We start from the raw sequence: 20,576 nt of genomic DNA on the forward strand, positions 1-20,576 counted from the left end.
CTGGGTCTCCCATTCTTTGACAAGGTATTGACATCAGGGCTTTCACCTTCTTTCTGCTGCTTATGTTCTGCTTATGTTAACTCTTGTAAACCACAAGTAGCGTTGTGCAGAAATGTGGAGACAGAGTGAGAAAATGCTCCCCCTAAAGAGCTGGAGAAAGCAGCCTTTAAATGACTTTTTCATACCTACCACAGGAGAAGCCTGTGCGATGAGCTGGCCAAAGCCTCTGCTGACTTTTCTTCTCCTTATTTGTGAAGGAAAGCTCAGCTCCATCTATGGTGCCAGTCACTTGCGTGCCCCTTTGCTGTCTGACACACATTGGTTACTCTCTGTCCTCTACAGCACGGGCATCAGGTAGATTTTGTAATTTCATGAGCAGAAATTACACTCTCAGTGGGAATCCAGATGTCCCGTGCAGCCTTCAGCAAGTCAGAGGTGTTTATCTTTCTGAACGCTAGGTCCTCACCTCAGGCAGCCAAAGCTGGAACCCTCTGGGCAGGAAACAAAAGCCTGGCTCCACATAGCACAGATAGAGCAGGAGGGAGCCCATAAAACTTACTGGAAAATGAGCACAGACCCTTCCAGTGATTTTGAACATGACCAATGGAATCAGCTCAGAGATGCATTCTTGGCTCATTTGCTGCTCCACATCGAAGGCTCCCAGCTCCTGGGCAGCCAACAGCCATCACACCAACTCTCTTCGGCTTTTTTACAACTAGGCTGTGTTCTGATTCTCAGCATGGACTTTCATTTCTGCCCGCTGATTATCTGTTGTTCTTCTAACCCACAGCTGGGGGAAGTGCCTGTGGAGATGGTGTTTTTCTTTCTAAATCAGCAAGATTTTTTTTTTTATTATTTTTCTTCACAGTTTGCAAGTTGCTTGTAGCCAAAACTCACAGATCCCTGTTCGATTTGTTTTCTATCTATTCTTACTCATAAGCTTAAAAAATGAATTTGGATAATAATAAAACCAAAGTATCTTGCTGCAGTTCATTATTTGCATTTAAACACCTTCCCTCCCATTTGTCTGGAAACAGAGGCCTGGGAAGAGAAGTCAGAACTCCTGTGCTCTTCCCAACTAGGTGGGCAGAAATGGAAAGAGTAAGAAATATGGAACAGCTTTTCAGCTGATACAAATCATCATAGGTCCCTCACTTTCAGTAGATCTTTCCTGTTCTATCAGCTTAAGTTCCATGCCTGAGCTATCTAATTGTGCTTACGACCATGCATTTAGGTTGTAATCCCACAGCCTAATCTAACTGGGTGGTAGCACCTCACACTATGCATGGACATAAGCACTCCTGGGGGAAAAAAGAAAAAAAAAAAGAATCATCTCTGATTATCTCTGCATTTGCATGTTAATCTAGTACTTCTCAATACACAACTTCAAAATCATTTTCATTATGCACAACAAAAAACGTGAGTAACAACACAAAAACGTGTTGGCATTTTAGAGTAACTCCTAATGTACACAGGATCACTTTTGAGTACTTCAGTGAAAGCATAAATCTTGAATAATCCAAATGATGGATGATACAGACATTAAATTTGCTTTCTCTCCATTTATGAATTGTCCAGGAAAAAAAAAAAAGAATTTCTCAAATTTACCTGTAATTAAAACATCATTTGGCAAATGTCTCTTTCTATAAGAGTTAACACACTTACACTGTTTGCTCTGAGGTGGCGAAGTTTGACTTGCTGTGCATCCTGCAAACTTGTTCTTAATCTCTGACCTGCCAAGACAGAAATCCCATACAACAGCACTCGCTGTTACCCTTTAAGAAGGGGATGGATTGTCCAGTTGTCAACCAGACCAGCTCAGGAGCAAACTCTTCGTGAAAAGTGGCTGAAAAGCCTTTCCCAGGCTATGGAAAAACTTGGAAGAGAATTCCTGAATGGGCCCTCCCTGGAATACTGGGAGGGAAAGGAAAGCAGAGAGGAGAACACGGCCCGGCAGTGAAACCAAGGAAATCCTTACACAGACATTATTTTAAAAAAAGATTTTATTTATAGTGTGTAGCATATCCGACTGGACAAATTCAGTGGCATTAAGAACAAAAAAAGATAACTATACGGAATGATACAAACTGACAAAGTGAGTTCTGTGGAGTAAAGGAGATCTGCAAATCAAATCCAGAGTAGATCGGTAAATCTGTATGGTAAACAGGCATAGAGGCGGCAGAGTAAACACCGACAGGAATACCTGAACAAAATTCAGAGGAATTACATGGAACAGAAGTTTCTGCTGTTTCTAATGGGCTAGAACTTCATTTTCAGTCTATAATTCTATCATAAATATTTTGGCATGGTCAAAGTGACAGCAAAATCAAGTACACAGCGTCAAAGCATTAAAGCAGGACCCACTTTGTGAAACGGTCAAAATGATGCATTACTCTATCACCTTGTGCTCACGTGCACTACCTCCAGCCATTTTGCACTTGCACGTTGAGACACTAATCATTTTTTTAAAAATGTTAAAGGCACTGAATAGACTGAAAACCTCAGAGCACTGTGGCGTTAGTTGCTTTAGCATGAGCTGTGCTCCCCACAACCTCAGCTTCTTGTTCCTGAGTTTCTGTAAGTTTGTAGTGGAAAATGAAGTGCGTAACTTTGGGAATGACAAATGTGATGTTAACACAGGACACGTGTCCAGTCCAGCTGTGACAATCTGTTCCCACTTCTTTCTGTACTGTGTGTGTTTATCCCCAGTACCTGGTGGTTTATGTTGAGAATTTTTAGGTCTCATTGCTTGGCCACTAGATCAACCCCCTGGAATGGCCTTCCTTGACCTTCTTACCTTCCGTACCCCCTAACTGCAATGCCACATAGTTACTTGTTTACTGAACTTAGTCATAATCTTTGTCTTCAGGACGTTTCCTTCCATATTCTTCTGTACTAACCCAATACATGCCTCAACATTTTACGTTTGAAGGTATTTATCTGCCTGTTACTCTTCCTTTAAGACCCTAGTTTCACAATGATTTAAAACAACAGGTCTTGTAATTACGTTGGGTATCTGCAATCCAAAATTTTACCTAGGCAAAACTCCAGCAGAGATAATTGGCTTCAGTGGGAGACTTGTCCAAGCAGGAAGGGCAGGATTTGGCCTCAATGAGACTGTAAATTCCAGCTTAAAACTCAGTAGTTGTTCAGAGGCTTGCTCCTGTGACAGCGTCATTCTTCGTGTTTCCTTTCATGAATTCCTTTCCTATTCACAGCAAAAAAACTTACTGGCATCAAAATCAAATGATAATACCCTGGCCATCTCCCCAAACCCCGCTAGGTCTTGTAGAAAGCGTTCTTGTCTCCACTGCTTTTAAAGGGAGCGTAAAACCTCCACGATGGTTCTACATTTTCTCAGGGAAAGGCAGTTCTTTTCATGTATGCAACAAACAGGGCCCGATAAGCAGCTGTGATCCTGCCAAACTTACCAGTTGCTTTGGATGATGTAATAAGTACTTACACTTCCAATAAATCCACACTGCAGTATTTAAGGTATCCTCTACAGCTGTATATGGAAACACACGCAACAACTACGGAGGGAATTCTGCCTGCTCAGCACGAGCAGCACCACTTAACTACAAGCACTGGCACAGGACTCCCCTCCTGCCACTGCACAGTTCCCAGCCTTCTCAGAAGTGCACACCGTACTCCTCTCAGTGTAATTGTCTTTGTGGTAAATGCAAAGATCTGGGGTATTACGTGGTCCACAATGTAAGTAAAAAATTAAACACAGCCTAGATCAACAGCTGCAGAGACCGGACGTAGATATTTTAACGCCACTAGCCTCCCTTACAAAGTACTCCTACACTTTTTGTAACTGTGCAGAAAACACTTTTTTCTTCATATCTGAGGTCCCAAACACTTCCCATTCTTTCAAATGCTTCGGTTGCTGAATTACATCCTGCTTTGCCAAGGAAATCTTGAGAAAAAAAGTCAGACATCTAGTGCTTCCTGAAGGTCACCGAGTTCCTGCCTGGGCAGCCTTAAGGGGAAAAGAGCCTTTCCGAACCAACAGCTCTGCACCGAGGATGTTTTAGCAGTGGTCCTCCTTGTCTTTATCAAGCTGCTGGATTTAGTTCACCAGATTATCTCAGCTACCACAGAACCACACGGAGAGCTTCCAACCCGTAAAACTTATGACAAATCATTTAGGACCTTGGGAGATAAACGCATCTGGAATTGAGATGGGCACTGCGCTGTTTAAAAGATCCAGGCTCTCCTTGGAAAGTGCCAGGACTAAAAATGCTGCTATACTAGCATTAGAACAAAGGTGCCAGCTCATGAAGCATGTTTGGTAAGAAGAGGTTCTTCCACTTCTTATGGCCCTAACACCGCTATGTGGTCTCAGCCCCATGCTCGCATCCACTTTTGGCTCTAGCTGATGTCATTCACTGTTTTCAAAAAGTGCTGTGTGTTCATTTGATATCAGAACCTGTATTTCCATCTCTGCTCTTTCATTCTTAATCTTCTGGGCTGTAGATGTGTCAGGATCCAGGAAGTTCAGCAGTGTTAAAGGCAAATAAGAAGCACAAAAGAACCTGTGAGAGGACCCAATTTTCATTCACTATTTTCCCTCCACACTGCACCTTCTGTTCTAACAGTGGGCCTACGGCCAAAATGACTGAGATTAAAGACGTTTTTGAAACCTGGAGCTCAGGGGAGAATTGGGGCTGATTCTTGTGATTTTCTTGACTGGTAAATCTCAAAACCGGTAAATCTCTTGACTGGTAAATCTCCAAACACAGTATTTGAACTGTCTATCATACAGCAAGCACACTTTGGATGTAAACCATACTACTGCTGTGAAGCAAGCTCTTCAGAAGCAAATAGCTCGACTTCCTCCATGTTAGCTTCCACTGGCCTCCAGAACATGAGATCTAACTTGCAAAAAATAGCCATTTGGATGAGGTTTTAAATCAAAGAGTAGAGACTACAATGCTAGTTGTTGTACACCACTGTCAAATTTTGCCATATTGAGTAATTTTGTTTCCTAATGGAGTTCACACTACCTACCTACCATGAAACACCTATGAATGAAGCTGCTTGGTGAAATATGTCTTATATCAGATTGAAAAGCCATGTTAGAATCAACACTAAATGACCTGACACTTTCACCTTGTTAAGCACTGTAAGTGGTGCAGTCAGTGTGTCCAAACACCTCTTCGAACATTAAGCAACTATTCAGAAAGTGGGCCATTAACACGTTTTGTCATGTTATGCAATTTTTGCCTGTCCTGTAAGCTGGGCTTTTTTCCAGGTCCAGTAGCCAACAATAAATCAATCACAGTCTCTCATAAGCCTTTTGACTTAAGTTCTATCCTGTAGGTTGGGTTAAAAACAGAGTGGAAATCACTGCAGGAGGTGGGACGGGAGGGGGCTACTGGTGACTGCTGTTTAGGAGATGTTTGCTTGACCCACAGCCGTTCTTATTGCCATTCTTTGTGGACTCCTCTTCATTATCCGTAACAGAATCTTCTTCTTCTTCATCACTCCGGTCGTCTTTCAAGTCCTGTGGAGAACAAAGCACCGTGAGCACATTCTATATTTGCAGCACTTACTGTCAGGTAAGTTACCAGATTGCTGTTATCAGCGCAGTGCAGACCTTGTCTGGGCTATGGGTGCCAGACGAGCAAGTTATTTATTTTTAATATGAACTGGGTATCCGGATCTTTACAATGACTTTGAAGAAACAGCCAGTTAATTAGTCAGGTGCTTTCATTTGTAATTGCAAGATGAAAAGATGGTACATAAAAGTTTCAGATAATGAGACGTTCTGCCTCCTTGGAAATTCCCCATTGTCCTCTGAAGACAAAACTCTGTCCTCCGTTTCCCTCAGGAAATAGTGTTCGAAAGGAAGCAAATGAAAGGGGAGCTCTGAACACGAGACTATCAGAACTGCCCCCCCAAACCACCTCCCAAGAAGATGGAGGCTGACATCCAAGGACAGGCCAGTTAACACCACTTTAATCTTGCAGAACCTAATGTTCTTTAGACAAAATTGCCTCCACAACCCTGGCCCAGTCATTTGACCTCTTCTTGCTTGTTTCTGCTTTCCCTTGGAAAGCATTAATAGTAATCTCTGGGTGCTGTGGGATTAATTAACAATTGCAAAGTGCAGGGAAGATTAAAAGAATATTGTACAAAAGCTAAATATGATGAATACATTCACTCAGACACAGTAGCTGAGACAGGGATAAACTAAACAGTGACTGATTGTGCCAGCATCTCCCTGTATTAACGTCACTCAGAGAGATGTACCAACTCCAAAATACTATTTCTTGCCCAAAGATGTATAAATCATATCAACATTTGCAAAGAGAAGGCTACGTCTCTATACATCTATGGTATACATCTTGGATACATCGTCCTGCTAAGGGAATTGCCAGGGAGGAGGGGATGGTTGCTTCATTAGCAGGGATGAAAGAGGGATCCAAAGATGTCTGGCCGTGAGAAAATCCCTTCCCACCTCTATAGGAACAGCTTCTAACATTTGACAATCATAGTTCCTCCCCAAACAATCAAACATGGCACTTTCTGAGCAATGTTTCCACAACACAGAGAAAAGACATTGTGTCTACCCAGGTATTTCACAGCAACCCTTAGGGAGAGATAAGATAAATGTGTGCTGTTTGTCATGGTACAGAAAATGTACCATTCCACTCTTTTATTTCTCACTTCCTACGATAACATGAGACCCTATAACGTGCTCAGGACTTTGCTTCAATCAAGGCTTTGGCATTAAAACCCAAACATCTTGGCTAGCCTATCCTGAATACAATGCGGTGTTTTAATGTGCACAACACTCCAGGGCAAAAGAGACACACAGCAGCATCTTGTTGATTTGGGGATCAGCACCTGATAGACTCACAGGAAGCCCTCTAGTTTTTGTACTATAAGAGATGGGCAATAGTCATTCCCTCTCCAGTATCTCATTATGTAATAGATAACCTCTCACCTAAAGTCATGAGTTTCTGTGGAGCTGGGGATCAAAACCTGGCCCCTCACACCTTGGCTGACAATTTATTAGCACCAGAGCATCCAGTGTATTAATGGGAACTCACAAAGTTTCACAACCAGCTGTTGGTGGTATCAACGTTCACACGTTGAGGACTGCAGCTATCGTGGTGTCTTTTTGTAACGCGAGGGTGCTTGGCCTTCAGGGCTGTCTGCTGAGGGACAGGAGGCTTTTCTTCATAGCAGAGCAAGCTGCCCCAGAGCCGTGTGCTGGATCTGACAGGTACGTCAGCCCTCGTGCAGACAATCTGCAGGCTGCCTGTACAGCCGCACCGGGGACCATTCCTTCATGGATAAATTTGTTTCCCATGTCAGCTGCCTGGACCTCAACTAAACAGGCACAGACAGCATGCTTTTCTGGCACCCGGAGCAATGTGCCAAGGTCAGGGATGAGATGCAGAAAGGAGAAACCAGTGTTGTTCCTGCTTGTCCTGTATCTGCTCTCTGAATGAAACAGCAACTCTTAGCCTGCTGGTCTGGGGGTCCTTCTTAAGCACAAAATTCATGCAGATAAATTATAGGACAGCTCAGTACTAACTCATCCAATTGCAATCTCATATCCCTTTATATATTACATTTCTAGTACAACATATAGGACTAGAAAGAAAATTAAAGATTAAACTCTGTCTCATCAGAAAATATAAACCTCCTGGAGCTTTTCTTTTGCTTTTTCCCTAACAATGTACAAAGGGTATCAAAACAAGCAAAACTTATTGTAAATACTGTAAAATAAACTTGGCATGCCATCAGTTAGAGAAAAGGAAAGACAGCCTTTCCCACACGATTTATGAGGTTCTGCCTCTTTCAGATCACCTCTGTTGCTCCTGGTGGTTTTGTAATTTGTATTTGCAGTTAAAGACAAATGCTTGGGCGGGGAGGGGGGAGGAGGAGTAGGTGTTACATTTTTGCCACCAGAAATGTTTCTGAAAAAAAGTGCAAAATCAAACCACAATACAGCCTGTGATGTAGGATCTGCTGCACCCACGGAAAGTACTCATCTTCTTGAGCAGTGAGGCTGAAAACATGGAGAACAACGGGGGAGGAGAGCTGTTGTGCTCCTTGTGAATGGCCTTGGAGTCAGTGACATTCATGAGCACATATTTCATTTTGTGCGCCTTGTTGGTGGACCTCAGACGTTGATGGTCCTCAAGCATATGCTTGACAACAGCTGGCAATCTGCGTTCCTTTGAATGGCTGCTGATAACGACATCTGCTCCTGTTTTCTACAGGAACAAGCTGGCAGTTCCAGCATGGAAGGGGAAGCTCGGACAGGATTTGCTTCCCAGTTTTAATGTTGCAAAATGAGATGGTCTGATAAAAGGCACTATGTGTAGTAATCGAAAAACTTGTGTTACCTTCCAGCACACTGGAAATCCTTGTATTTGAGATAACGTCTTACAGATTTTGAAGAAGCAGAAGTTACGTTTCTTTGTAGGCTGAAACAATCATTATAGAGTAAATTTGCTTTTATCTTGGAAAGAGTGCTACTTCTGAATCCTGATACGGATCAAGAAGAAATGCTGCTAAATCAAATCTAAGTTTTTACTGTCTGTTTAATCATGAACCTACTTCATGACCGAGTGCCTCTAAAAATCATTGCTTTAGAAGAGTCTGGCTGTTTTTTCTAGCGTTTTTAAGCGACAGGAATGCAACAGAAGTTACAACAGAACTTTGAATAGCTACAGTTTCGTCTGTAACTGGCAAACCAAATAAACCTGCCTTTGCAACTGTTTAATATACAATTATAAGCATATTAAGAAATAAAATCTGAAGTTTTTGTCTCTGACAACTTTCACGTTCCAAGGATGGCAATATATATAGCATTTCTAGGATTTTTTCCCTTCTTCAGTATCAAGATGTTTTCTCTGACATTCTCACATCATAAGTTATAGTTGTGTTTTCCAACTCAAAGACTCTCTGCTTACTGTCCCTGAGCAACAACAGATGAATATACTATCAGAAACGCAAGAACTGGCAAACTGTAAATGCAACTGAGGCCATCATTAATACTCAACACTTTGGTTTAATGGCATCAGCTGAATTTATTATACTTGAGACGGTTTGGGGGTAACAGACAAAATGGAGATGTGTATATTTTATGTTCTGGATGACTAACCAATTTAATCTTTCTAAATGGATGAATGGTTTCAAGGTTTATGAGAAGCAACACTAATGCTATAAAGTCTGCAAGAGAGCCATTTGTAGTGAAGCCAAAGCCGCAAACTTTTATAATCTTTTTTCCTTTTGTTTAACCCTTCCACCTGCTGCTCAGTCTGCCTCTTTTAGTTAAATGAACCGTATATGTTAAGGTAGTTTTGGCTTCTTGCATTTCACTACTGTTCAAATTTTTATCATTCAAGTGATTAGCGCTGCATCTTATTACATGAACAAAGACCTTCCAAGAGACTTCACCAAGGAAAAAGACTTGAAATTACGAGAGAAGCAAACTTCAGAGGCCACTTCCCAGCCTCCTGTAAGCAGACAAACATTGGTCAAATATCCATCTAAACTAACAGCACATTTCTCCTAACTGTGCAAGTGTGTCTCAATAAAGCACTCAGAAATCACTTCCCTCTTGACAAGCCTTTGCACTGCACTCTTTCTGCTTCAGCTGATGAGAACACTGGGAGGAAGACGTGGCTGTGCTGGAAGGCAGACAAGTGCTAGGTTCCTGTTCCTGCATGCTGGTGGTAACATCTCATCCTGACACTCACTGGTGGAGAAATGGACTGGGCAGACACCGCCCTTCTTCTGCTCCACTTCACTGGGGCACGTGGCACCGTTATCCATAGGGATGCTGCGGTAGCAGCACAGCCATAGCTTTTTATCTGCTACTCGGTAGTTAAAGTGGAAAGTGCAAGAGCAGAGGGAAAGGCAGTGCCAAACAGTATTAAAAAACAGGCAAAAATATATTGTAGCAACGTAGATTGATCCTATAAACACTGAGGAAGCGTTAGCAACGTGCCTTCGACATACTCAGTAGGGGAAGGGCACTTGCTAGCGAAATATATTGTTAGCTCAATATGGCACAGTGCCGATTGTCAAGTTGAGATCTCAAAATGTAAGCTGTTACTGTAATGACATGCTCCAAAACAGAAATACCCACTGAGGCATCGTGGAGAAAAAGTATCTGGCTGACCTTCACCATTTCAAGGGAAATTCAGACCTGAGCAGAAGAGGTTTCTGCAGGGAAGTTTGATTACTACATTTGTTTCATCATTCATCTTCCAATCCAGCTTCTCGTTGACAAAAGCACACACTTTTTGAGACATGCAATAACTTCATTTGGCATTATGAAAGCAGTAGCCTAGTCTCTGCTTTACATATTCATGGTGTCAGTTTGGGAGTACGGTGGTGGGGGGATGTTTGTGCATCTCCTCTTTCAGCTAAACAGAAGAGAGGATCATAAAATCATAGAAAAATTAAGGTTGGAAAAGACCTTCAAGATCATCTGGTCCAACCATTCCCCTACCACCAATGTCACCCACTAAGCCATGTCCCCAGGCACCACATCCAACCTTTCCTTGAACACCCCCAGGGACGGTGACTCCACCACTTCCCTGGGCAACCTGTCCCAATGCCTGACCGCTCTTTCTGAGAAGGAATGCGTCCTAATTGTTTTAACTGTTGAAGAGTAGTGCTCTTTGTCCAACCCTTTGTTTTAATTGTTGAAGAGTAGGGGCATGTCGGTTCCATTTTTCCACTCACCACGGACATCGCCCGACTGCCAGGACTTTTCAGCTATGATGGAGAGAAGCTTGGCAACTCCATCAGCCAGTTCCCTCAGGACCCTGGGATTCATGCCATCAGGTCCCACGGACTTGTACCTGTTTAGATTCATCAGGTGGTCTCGAATGTGCTCTTCACTTACAGTGGGTGGGACTTTGATCCCCCAGCCTCCATCTGTGGGTTCAGGGAAATGAAAGACGTGGGAAGCCCGTCTACCAGTGCAGACGGAGGCAAAGAAGTTGCTGAGTACCTCAGCCTTCTCCATGGCTGTCGTTACCAATTACTCAGATACAGAAACTCACTCTTAATATAAGAAATTAGCCACCTATAATTGCTTACACGCTACTACTTTCACCCCTCGGTCTATTTTAACAAATGTCAAAGGCGCATGGTGGCCCTCGGGGACTCCTCCTGTCACCCCAGCGCAGCAGCCCGAATGGAGCTGGGTCCTCTCTTGTACTCTTCCTCGAGGCTCTGTGCAGAAGGGCTGCCACCTCTCGCACAAGGGCTGGCGGATGGGAAAGAAGCACTCACACAACCCCTGAGAATCGGCAAGAGTTCTTTATTGCCGGGTGTTTGGTGGCTCCAAGCTAATGCTTGCGATGGAGCCTGAGCGATGACGAGTAGGGAGCTCGCCGGGCCCTGCTGAGAAGCCGTTAGTGTTCTCTGATGGCACAGAGCAAAGACCTGCCGGGGTAGTCCCAGGTCTGATGTGGCCGAGGTGGATCCACTTCCATGGGCTCCTCCGCCTCTTCTTGTGGACCCACCTCCACGGGCTCCACGGTGTGAGGCAGGAGGACAAGCCGGTCCTTGCCTGGGACTGCCCACACGGGGTGCCTCCCATCAGGTGTGTTCTCCGGCCACGGTGCCGAACCAGGGGGTCGCCCAGTTCCACGTTGAGGCCCCATGCCGCTGTCCGGTTCGTTTCCAGGCATGGATTCAACGCCGCCGTCTATTTTCCGGCCGTGGCTGGGTCTCACGCTGTATTCTGGCCGGTAGGCACGCCTCTGCTCCCCACGGCTCTCTGCATCACGCTCCCACCTTCGCTCCACACCACCATGGCACCGCTGGTTAGGCCCAGGCCCCCCGCTGCTGGATGTTTGAGGGGCTGGCCTGCTCCCCGCATCGCTGCGGTGCCAATGATATCGCTGATATCTGTCTGTGGGCCGGGCACCAGACGTCCCCCGGGCACTGGTGTCTTTTGTGCCGGGGGTGCCGTCCCTCTGCCCACGACACATCTTCCTCTCGTTAGCTGCCATCCTTCTCGGTGCTTCCTCACACCGAGGAGGGCTGCCGCTCGCCTTGCTCCTTCTCTAGCCTTCTTCCTGCCGCGTACGCTGGCTCTCAGAGGACCGAGCAGCTGAGCAAGTGGCGGGCCAGCTGCAGGGGGGCCTGTTTTATAGGGCCCGGGGCAAAGGCGGGGCAGCGGTGGCCACTGTGACCTCAGCGAGCCTCTGTGATGCCCACCATGAGTGGCCCAAAGGCAGCTGTGCTGGGAGCAGCCTGGAAGATGCCCTCACGTGGAGGAAGGAGGAGGGTTGGGGGGGCTGAGGGCCCCTTTTCTGGGGCTGGCTCCCCCAGGCCATTTGGCTTGCCAGAGAGAAAGGCTGCCCCATGCAATCCTGCCTCAACCCGTTTTTCTTCAGATCTCCAGGGGTTAGGATCTCTTGTTAACAAAAGAAATTACATGTACTGGATTATTTCGTGTATTGTTTACAGACGTTGTGAATTTTCCTCTGGCTCTATTAAAATTCTCAACTTCAACTACGTAAGCATCTGCGAATTTCATCACAAAGCTGTTTTCCTTTCCTTTGCATTAGGAGGCTACTCAAATTCAGCTCTAATGCTGTTCTTTCCAGTACTGCAGTCACTTTTCAATTGCATGATACATGCCTGCTGCGCCTTACCACAGGCAGAAGTAGGCCAGAACAGCCTGTATTAGTTCAGGCTCCTTCTTGGTTCTGTGTCTGTGCAGGGGGTGGGAGACGATCAGACCAGCTGAGTTCAGCCGGGTACAACGCTGACTTCAGGTTTCTCAGCAGCACAAGGGGATTTCAATTTTGCCGTTGCCTGGGCAAGACTAAAACTAATTAATCCTGGAAGCTAAGCTCTCTGCTCCTGCTGCCAGTAGGAAAGCAGTAGTGCAGACTGCCGAGCAGCTTATCCGTTCCCTGTTGCTGCAGCAGACCAACATACCTGACCCCTGCAGTGGCAGCAGGGCAAGCCGGGCTCTCCAGGACACTGACGGTGACTACGTGGTACTGATGCAGCCAGCACAGCTGTAGTGTGATCTCCCTCACTGCAAATACCTTACCCTTCCCAGGAGTCTGCTGTCTCAGACCTGGCTGGCTATTTACCTGCTTTGTTTTAAGCCTGCACTGGCTATAGTTAAAGTCATGCAGAATGACAACTGAAGAAGACCGTTGTATCTGCTGACAAACTCTGAACCACATCGTTCTGAGCATAGTAAGATCTGCCACCAAATAAAAGTCAACTCAGAGTAAAAAATTATAAATTCCAACTCCTGTGTGGTGTGTGAACCTGGACAGAGATGTTCATTAAAATACCTACAAATAAATAACAAGCAGGGACTAAGCCCCAAGGTATACAAGTCCAAGGATATACATTTGGGCCTTTTAGGTTCTGAGTAATTTACTTCCACACAACTAAATGGATTTCTTCTGCAAGGTACAGATACATAAAAAGTAATTCACAGCTGAATCTGGGATTTTCGTGTTTTCTGATCTGTTGACATTTAGATTTTTGGATTTTCAAATATTTATTTCCATCCTTCAGCGTGATTCTTAAATGTTTATTTCATTAAAATCAGAATATCCTACATCTTATACCTTAACTCTACCTTAAGAATATTTTCATTTAAATACCTACAACCATATTGACTAGGTCTCCACTTTTCAATGTAAAGACAAATTCCACAGCACCTGCACATATGGAAACAGCTCGCAGTACAGAGATGAAAGCTACTAGTCAGCGCAGCAACCACCGACACAAATAAAAGAGATAATAAACAAGAGAGAGAATAAAAAGTGAGTCCAAATGGGGGGGGGGGGGGGGGAGGGGGGATAATTTTCTAATAAATAATACTACAAAGTTGATGAACCTCCAAGTTCTACATGTTTAATTCAACATCTGTAATTCAACTGAGCTGACATATGACTTAATACAGCTTTGCTTTCCTGTGGAGACTAAGGAATATACATGTGGATTCATGCAAAGTGTTCTAAATTTCCAGCCTGGAAGATTTTATTAGAAAATATATTTCCCTTTTCAGCTTATGCACACTAGGCAACATAAATAGTGTTCATCTTCAGTGGGAGATGCACTGTTGGGCTCCGCTCTCTGCGGTTTTTAAAAGAAGATGCAGACTCTAGATTAATTACAGTGGACATCTTGTGGCCAAAACTTGTCTTACTGAATCCCTCTCCTATGAAATACCCATTCCCCAAGTTTTCCAACGCAAATTTTCAGAAGGAACTCAAAGATGTGTGAAAAAGAAATTAAAAGTTACAGTAATTCCACAAATATTTTAAAGAATAGCCACGTAAAGCTAAACACTATTATTAGAATATCTCCCTGATTTTGACTGACGGAGTACATTTAACCTTGAAAAATATCACTTGCATTGACACTCAGCATACCACACCTGTAACTGGAGCTACAATACCATGACTGTTCAGAAGAAATAAATCATTGTTTACAGTTAATCAGGTACTCTGTGGTTTCAATAAAGTCTGCTCACTGTGTTATTGAAATCCACTAACTAAACCTTGCACTCAAGTGTATGTGGCTTTACGATAATGTCAAAAGCCCAGGAGGTACTGAGTGAGTCATAATGTCCCACTGCTTTTTGAATTATTCCAATTTTAAATCCACAGTTGGCAAAGAAACAAAGAACAATATAATAGGCATTTGATGCTGTTCTGTATAGTGAACTTTTTTTTACCCTAGCACAGAACTTGCATTAAGCCAAGGAGTTCAGTGTTCTGAACCTTTATCAGAACATGCACTTTTATTCCTTAGAAATGTTTTTTTGGCTGAAGGACAAATGATCAGACACTCACACTTTTCTCACTTAGTGAGGTAGGATACTGCACTTAAGGCAAATGCTTTGAAACAACACAGCTGCTAAAGAGTATTCTTACAGAAGCCTTACGGCACTGTGAATATGACCTGAAACTGCAAAGAATGTAGCTCTGTAAACAACAGGCATTTCTCTCCTATCTAACGTGCCCATTAAGGCGTGCATTTCTCTATTTTCTTTGTTAGGAGGCATTCCGTTCCTTGTGTGATGTATCCGAACATTGCCCCAGTACTAAGTTATTGAACCAATTTTCAAGTCACATACCTAACACGTAATGTCTTTTCATTTCACATTCATAGCAGTAGGCAGGATACCTAAAATCAATACCAATGCAGTATTTCTAAACACCCTAACATCAAGGCTGGATATAGAATTCTTCTAGTAGTACCTAATGAAGAAACTTTCTTAAGTAGCAGTAGAAGTCCCTGAGACTTGTACGACTTAATTCACCTGGAGGGGGATTTATTTCACCAAAGTTCAGCATTCTGAAAGTCAGGTATCTACTGAACTTGTCATCTAGGACTGCTCTCTAACCAAAAAAAAAGAGAAACCGGTTCCCCTGGGGGTGAGCTGCCCCACCACTGTGCAGGTGACCCCACTGGACACAGCGAATTGCTCGCTGGAGTCACCTCACCTCCTCCATGGCTGCAGCGGGACCCTTTAACTTGAGCCATAAACAGCTTTTATATGGCCAAAGTGAGGCGAGACACATCCTACCCTCACAGGCTTCAGGTCCATCTGCATCTCCACCTGATCGGACTGAGCGACCGATGGCGTTTGTTGGTTTCTTGTCTGATGGGCTGAACTCTGCCACATGCTGTGCCTAGTCAGAAGTTATTAGACTTGTGTTACAGAGCACAGACTGCTCCTTTTAAGATTTCCTGCCTTCTTTGCATGGAATAGGGATTATGGAGCACTTCCAGGTCTACCTAGGGAAACATTTTCTTTAAATACAAGATAGGACAAGTTTTCTTTCTCAATTGATATTAATTTATCATTAACTAACTTTATTTCAAGAGTGTTTTAAAAAATTGATTCAGCAGATTGCAGTACTGTAAACCCCTCTGAAAGTCTGAGAACTACTCAACTTACAAGAAAGTCACAACTCAAACCACTGCAGCATATATTAAAAATAATAAATGAAGGGATCAAAAGTTCCATAGAAGATCTAGGGTTTGTTCTGTGAATTGATTTTTGGCAATTGAAAAAATAAATACATATGCACACTATTATATATATAGCTTTTATATAGGAGCATACATAAAAACTAGCAACAAATGGAACATTTCATAAATATTCTGCTCTAAAATTAAAAGATATGAGCAGTTAACAAGAGACGCCAGAAAAACTGTCAGCAAATGCCTTTCTATGAACAGCAGGGCAAATCAATGAATTGTAAAGCAAAAACTTGACTGTTTGTCATTTAGCTGAATTAGGAACTTTCACATGAAAAAAAAAAAAAAGTCATTTAGATCACAGAGTTACAAAAAGTAGAGTTGTTGTGTGCCAGACATATACATGCAGGGAGAGGGGAGGGGGCGCTTGTTTGGCCAGATCCATTGCTGCTGAAAACTAACGCAGTCTCCTTGACTTCAAGTAGAGCCGTGCTCATTTATACCAGCTGAGAACCTGGCCCCGTATCAACGCTGCAGACTTCTACTGAACTGGCCAGGGCAGGAAGCTTTGCTTTCAGAATTACATATAGTTTTGATTTGCTATTCTTAGAGGCAGTGGTCATCTGCAGCTCCTACTGAAGTAAAACACAGCAATTTGGAAACAATAAAGCAGCTAAAGGATTTTTACGCGGCACATAGGACACCAGCACAGCCCTGTTTATGGCACAGCTAATAGACGAGAGGCGGAGGGAGCATCCACACACCCAGTTTGTTGGAGTATGGCCAGAGGACCGAGTCTGCTCTTGCAAAGCCTTGCATGTGCATAACAGGGCTGTGGAAGGGGACTCTGTCCACCCCAGCATACATTCACAAGCCCATCTATTCCAATCAAATGCTTGGACATTATTTTCTTCAGCTTCTCATTACTTCATTCCTCCATAATGGTAATAACAGTCCTTGACTTACATTTTCTAACCTTCACCTGATTTTTATATAATACTCAAGGGAAAGGTGGTGTGGAATTATGGGTTTATAAAAAAAATAAAAAAATCAATCAATCAAAATTCCAACAAAGAACATGGTTGCTGTTTTAAAATGTGAGGAGCACAATTCAGTAGTACAACGTACCTCCCCCGTCATTGCTCAGCTGCTGACTCTGACAATATATATTACTGGTATCAAGGGCAGCCTTGACTTCAAATCTCCAGCAAGGGTAGGAGCCTGGAGCTCCCCAGCATGCATACAGTGGCCTTCTCCATTTTGCCTACCATTGTAAAGACAGCCAGCAAACCTTACTCTTTTTTCTTCTGCCTGCCTCTCAACCCGCCTCCCCAGATGAATTTGGCAGCACAAAGTGCGACATGTAGCCAGGCTTTGGGCTTAACTAGATTGCTGTAACAGAATGGGAAATATGCAGATGAAAGAAAGTCATAACAGGAAGTAATTTCATTTTACTAGGGCATGAGCCTTCATGCTGCTGACCTGGCTGGCTAGCTCCCATCTCCAGGCTATTAAAAAACCCATGTCTCAAAGGCAATAATTTTAATCAACTGGGAAGGCTCCCAGATAGACTGGTTTTCATCTCTAAGAGGGAAAACTTCCATTTATCCTGTTTCATTCCCCTAATAAGCCATCCTCATGAGAAAAACTGCTATAAATATTTATCCATAGAGAACCAACAAATTCAACTTCTCTACAACCCATTTTCCTTTAAAATGGAGGAGAGGCAACCCCCCCCAATCAAGTTCAATCTGACTTGTGTGTGTGCTAAACCTCCATTCAGAGAGCTCTGAAGCAGGACATTAACACGTACTAGCCCTTCCCAGTACAGAAAGTAAACAAAATCTCCACTAAAAGCTTTATACCAATTCCTCAATCCTACGCTGGCATGAAATTGTAATTTACTATTTTAGAGGATAACGATAACCTAAGTTACCCCTTTTATGAGGACTACTTGGAACTAAAGCAAGCAAATCTCTGTGGTCTGCTTTATCAACACCCTGGCTGCCATAGGCACAGTACGGGCTTAAAGCACATAAAAAAAAAAAAAAAGAAAACAGAACAAAAACTTCAATGCCTATGGTTTAGGGAACTAAACCCTGTTCCCTGTTAAACTCCTGTCAAATGACATTTTGCTGAAATGAATAACTTCTTCCTGTGTTAATTCTCTTTAATTTTATTTTTTGATTATAAATGTTCTGAAAATAGTTTGCCATTGCTAAAAAAAATAAAAAGACTTTTTAGGAGTCAGGTAAAATGCTGTGCGTGCCAGAACTCAACATACATTGGAGAGTTCATTTTCACATCCCAGTAATTGCACGGTGTGTGGAAGCGCAGCGTTGTTGGGTACGATCAAGGTCACGGTGTGACCCTTTGCAGCTGAAGTTAAAAGTCAGCGTTTATTAGCCGGGAGCAACCAGGCCGAGTTCACCTTCGGTGTCCCTGGTGCACACTGAACAGTGCACAGCTCAAACGCCTGAACACTGGTTCCAGCGTTATTTGCCACCAAAGAGATTTAAAATGTAATTTCTCTAAAGGCCATTCTACTTACGTGTTACGTAAGGTTTCTTCCCCCCATAGCTTTAAAATTATGATTTGTATTTAGAGTTACATATCTCAGGTTATTGCACAGCTCAGCGAGGATGGCCGTGCTGCCCCAGCTGTGAGGGCAGCCAAGCGCTCGCAGTCGCAGCGCTCCTGGGTGAACAGAGGCTAAAGAGCGACTCCCATATCGAAGGTAAGCCAGTAAGGTTTTAACCACTGTGGATCCATGGTCTGATTGTGACGGATGGAGACCTGGTTCTAAAGGTAACCGAGGAAAAGAAAGCAAGTGCCAGGGAGGCTTAAATTTGATACACGGAAGTCTGTACTTCCATGGATGAATGTTACCTGCAAACAAGAAAATTGGAAAAAAGCATTGCTTTAAAGAACATGCTCTGGGGCTACGTTAAATGAACAAGAAAGTTCTCACCCAAATTCACAACTGAAATTTCATACTTGCAGGTCCCACAAAATTACAAAATTTATTTTTAATAATTCATTTGAATCTTATAAGTCACTCTTGATGCAAAGAGACCAAACAAAAAAAAAAAGTAAGAGGAATAAATAACAAAAGAATTCCGCACTGGGCCCAGGGAAAGAAAGCTCAGCAGAAGCAGAGGTGCGTCTGAATAGCCTCCACCAGAACGCAGGTAGTATGGCCTCTGGGAACTGTATAACCTAATTTAAAAGCTTACACGGAGGGTTATAGCAAGTCTCTAAAGAGGTAAATTCACAACAAGAAAGATAGAAAGGAGCATAGGTCAGCACCTGTGCAGGTGTAAAGCAGCATTACTCTTCAGTACAAGCAGTGAGGGCATGCTTTACAAGAGCAGGTTACGTCTGTGTCCCAAAGGACTTTCAGGCCTCATCTGTGCATTACTATTAAAACACTGAAGTATTTGAGTTAAACTTTTAGGGATACAGCATAACTAGGGTATGTTATTTTGACGCAGAAAAGGAAATAACCGATTTAACTAGTCTTTATGTGGCTAACCACTTCAACGGCAAGGACTGTACTGGCATCCCAGTACAAGTACCTAAGAGAGAAAGAAAGAAAGTTAACTTGAACTGGCAGGGGTATCTCAGCACAAGAGCAGTCCTCCGGCAGAGCAAAATGCAGTAGAGGAAGGAGCGCTGGACATAGCAGAAGTGTCATAACAAGTATTTCACAGCTCTTATGTCAAGCCCAAAATAGTATTTTCTTATCATTTTCAGCTATCTTACACTGCCATTAGTCATTCTTTGAGAGTTAACTCTCACTGTTCTCTTGGGAATTCAGACCAAGTAAGGAATGAATAAACCATGGACAAGAGTATGTCCGACCAAAAATGCTTAAGAAAAACTACAGTATTCCTTTCGTTTTGCAGTCAGTAAGTAGTTTAAAAAAATAGGAAGAAAGAACCAAGGTGAATCCAAACAGTACTTGATGACTCCTAAAGAACACCAGCTATTAGTAAGAAGCTCGTTGCCTTAGTCAAGGACAGTCTGACGGCAACAAAGCAATAAAAAGAAGAAGAAAATATACTGCTGGTGACATTACAGTCCATTAAAAACCTGCCATTACCTTCTGCCACTGATGGACTTCACATCAGCCCTGAAGTATCTGAGTCATGTGGACACCATGCCCATTTCCTACAACTTACACATATTTTTCAAAATTTAAAACACCGTAGTCTCAAAACCTTAACTCGGTGTGTAATGGTTTTAACATATATTTTACATCTTAATTTGCCATAATAATGTGGCTATAAGCTGCTGTCATTCGCTCCCTTTTTCTGACCTTGGAAATAAAATGTTTAATCTCCATGGGATTTTCCTGGCAAGATATTTTAAATCAGTGCACATGTACATACCTCTCTATATGTTTTTTCAATTTTCCTAAAATATTCTCATATGTGCAGACATGATGACTAGACATGTTTCAGTGGTGCTTGAAACTTGATACAAGTGGGTAATTTAACCATGTAATTGAACAATATTACAGAAACACACCGAGTTCCCTAGCAACAAAAGGCCTTGGACATCAAGATGGCAGCCAGCAGCTCACATTGCAATTGCCTGACCTAACTTGA

At 43.1% G+C, this 20,576-nt stretch overlaps 1 protein-coding gene across 7 annotated transcripts in view; it reads right to left on the reverse strand.

The window, feature by feature from the left end:
- Nucleotides 1-1,985: 1,985 nt before the first annotated feature.
- Nucleotides 1,986-20,576, reverse strand: part of CERS3 (ceramide synthase 3) — a 54,093-nt gene continuing 35,502 nt past the window's right edge. For all 7 annotated transcript variants that reach the window (XM_040569712.1, XM_040569713.1, XM_040569714.1 and 4 more), the window contains one exon: nucleotides 1,986-5,512. In XM_040569712.1, the coding sequence (XP_040425646.1) occupies nucleotides 5,381-5,512 (132 nt within the window). In that variant the 3' untranslated portion in view covers nucleotides 1,986-5,380. The remainder of the gene's footprint in view (nucleotides 5,513-20,576) is intronic.

The sequence above is a fragment of the Cygnus olor genome, chromosome 11 (genome assembly GCF_009769625.2).
Source record: "Cygnus olor isolate bCygOlo1 chromosome 11, bCygOlo1.pri.v2, whole genome shotgun sequence".
Taxonomy (NCBI): Eukaryota; Metazoa; Chordata; class Aves; order Anseriformes; family Anatidae; genus Cygnus; species Cygnus olor.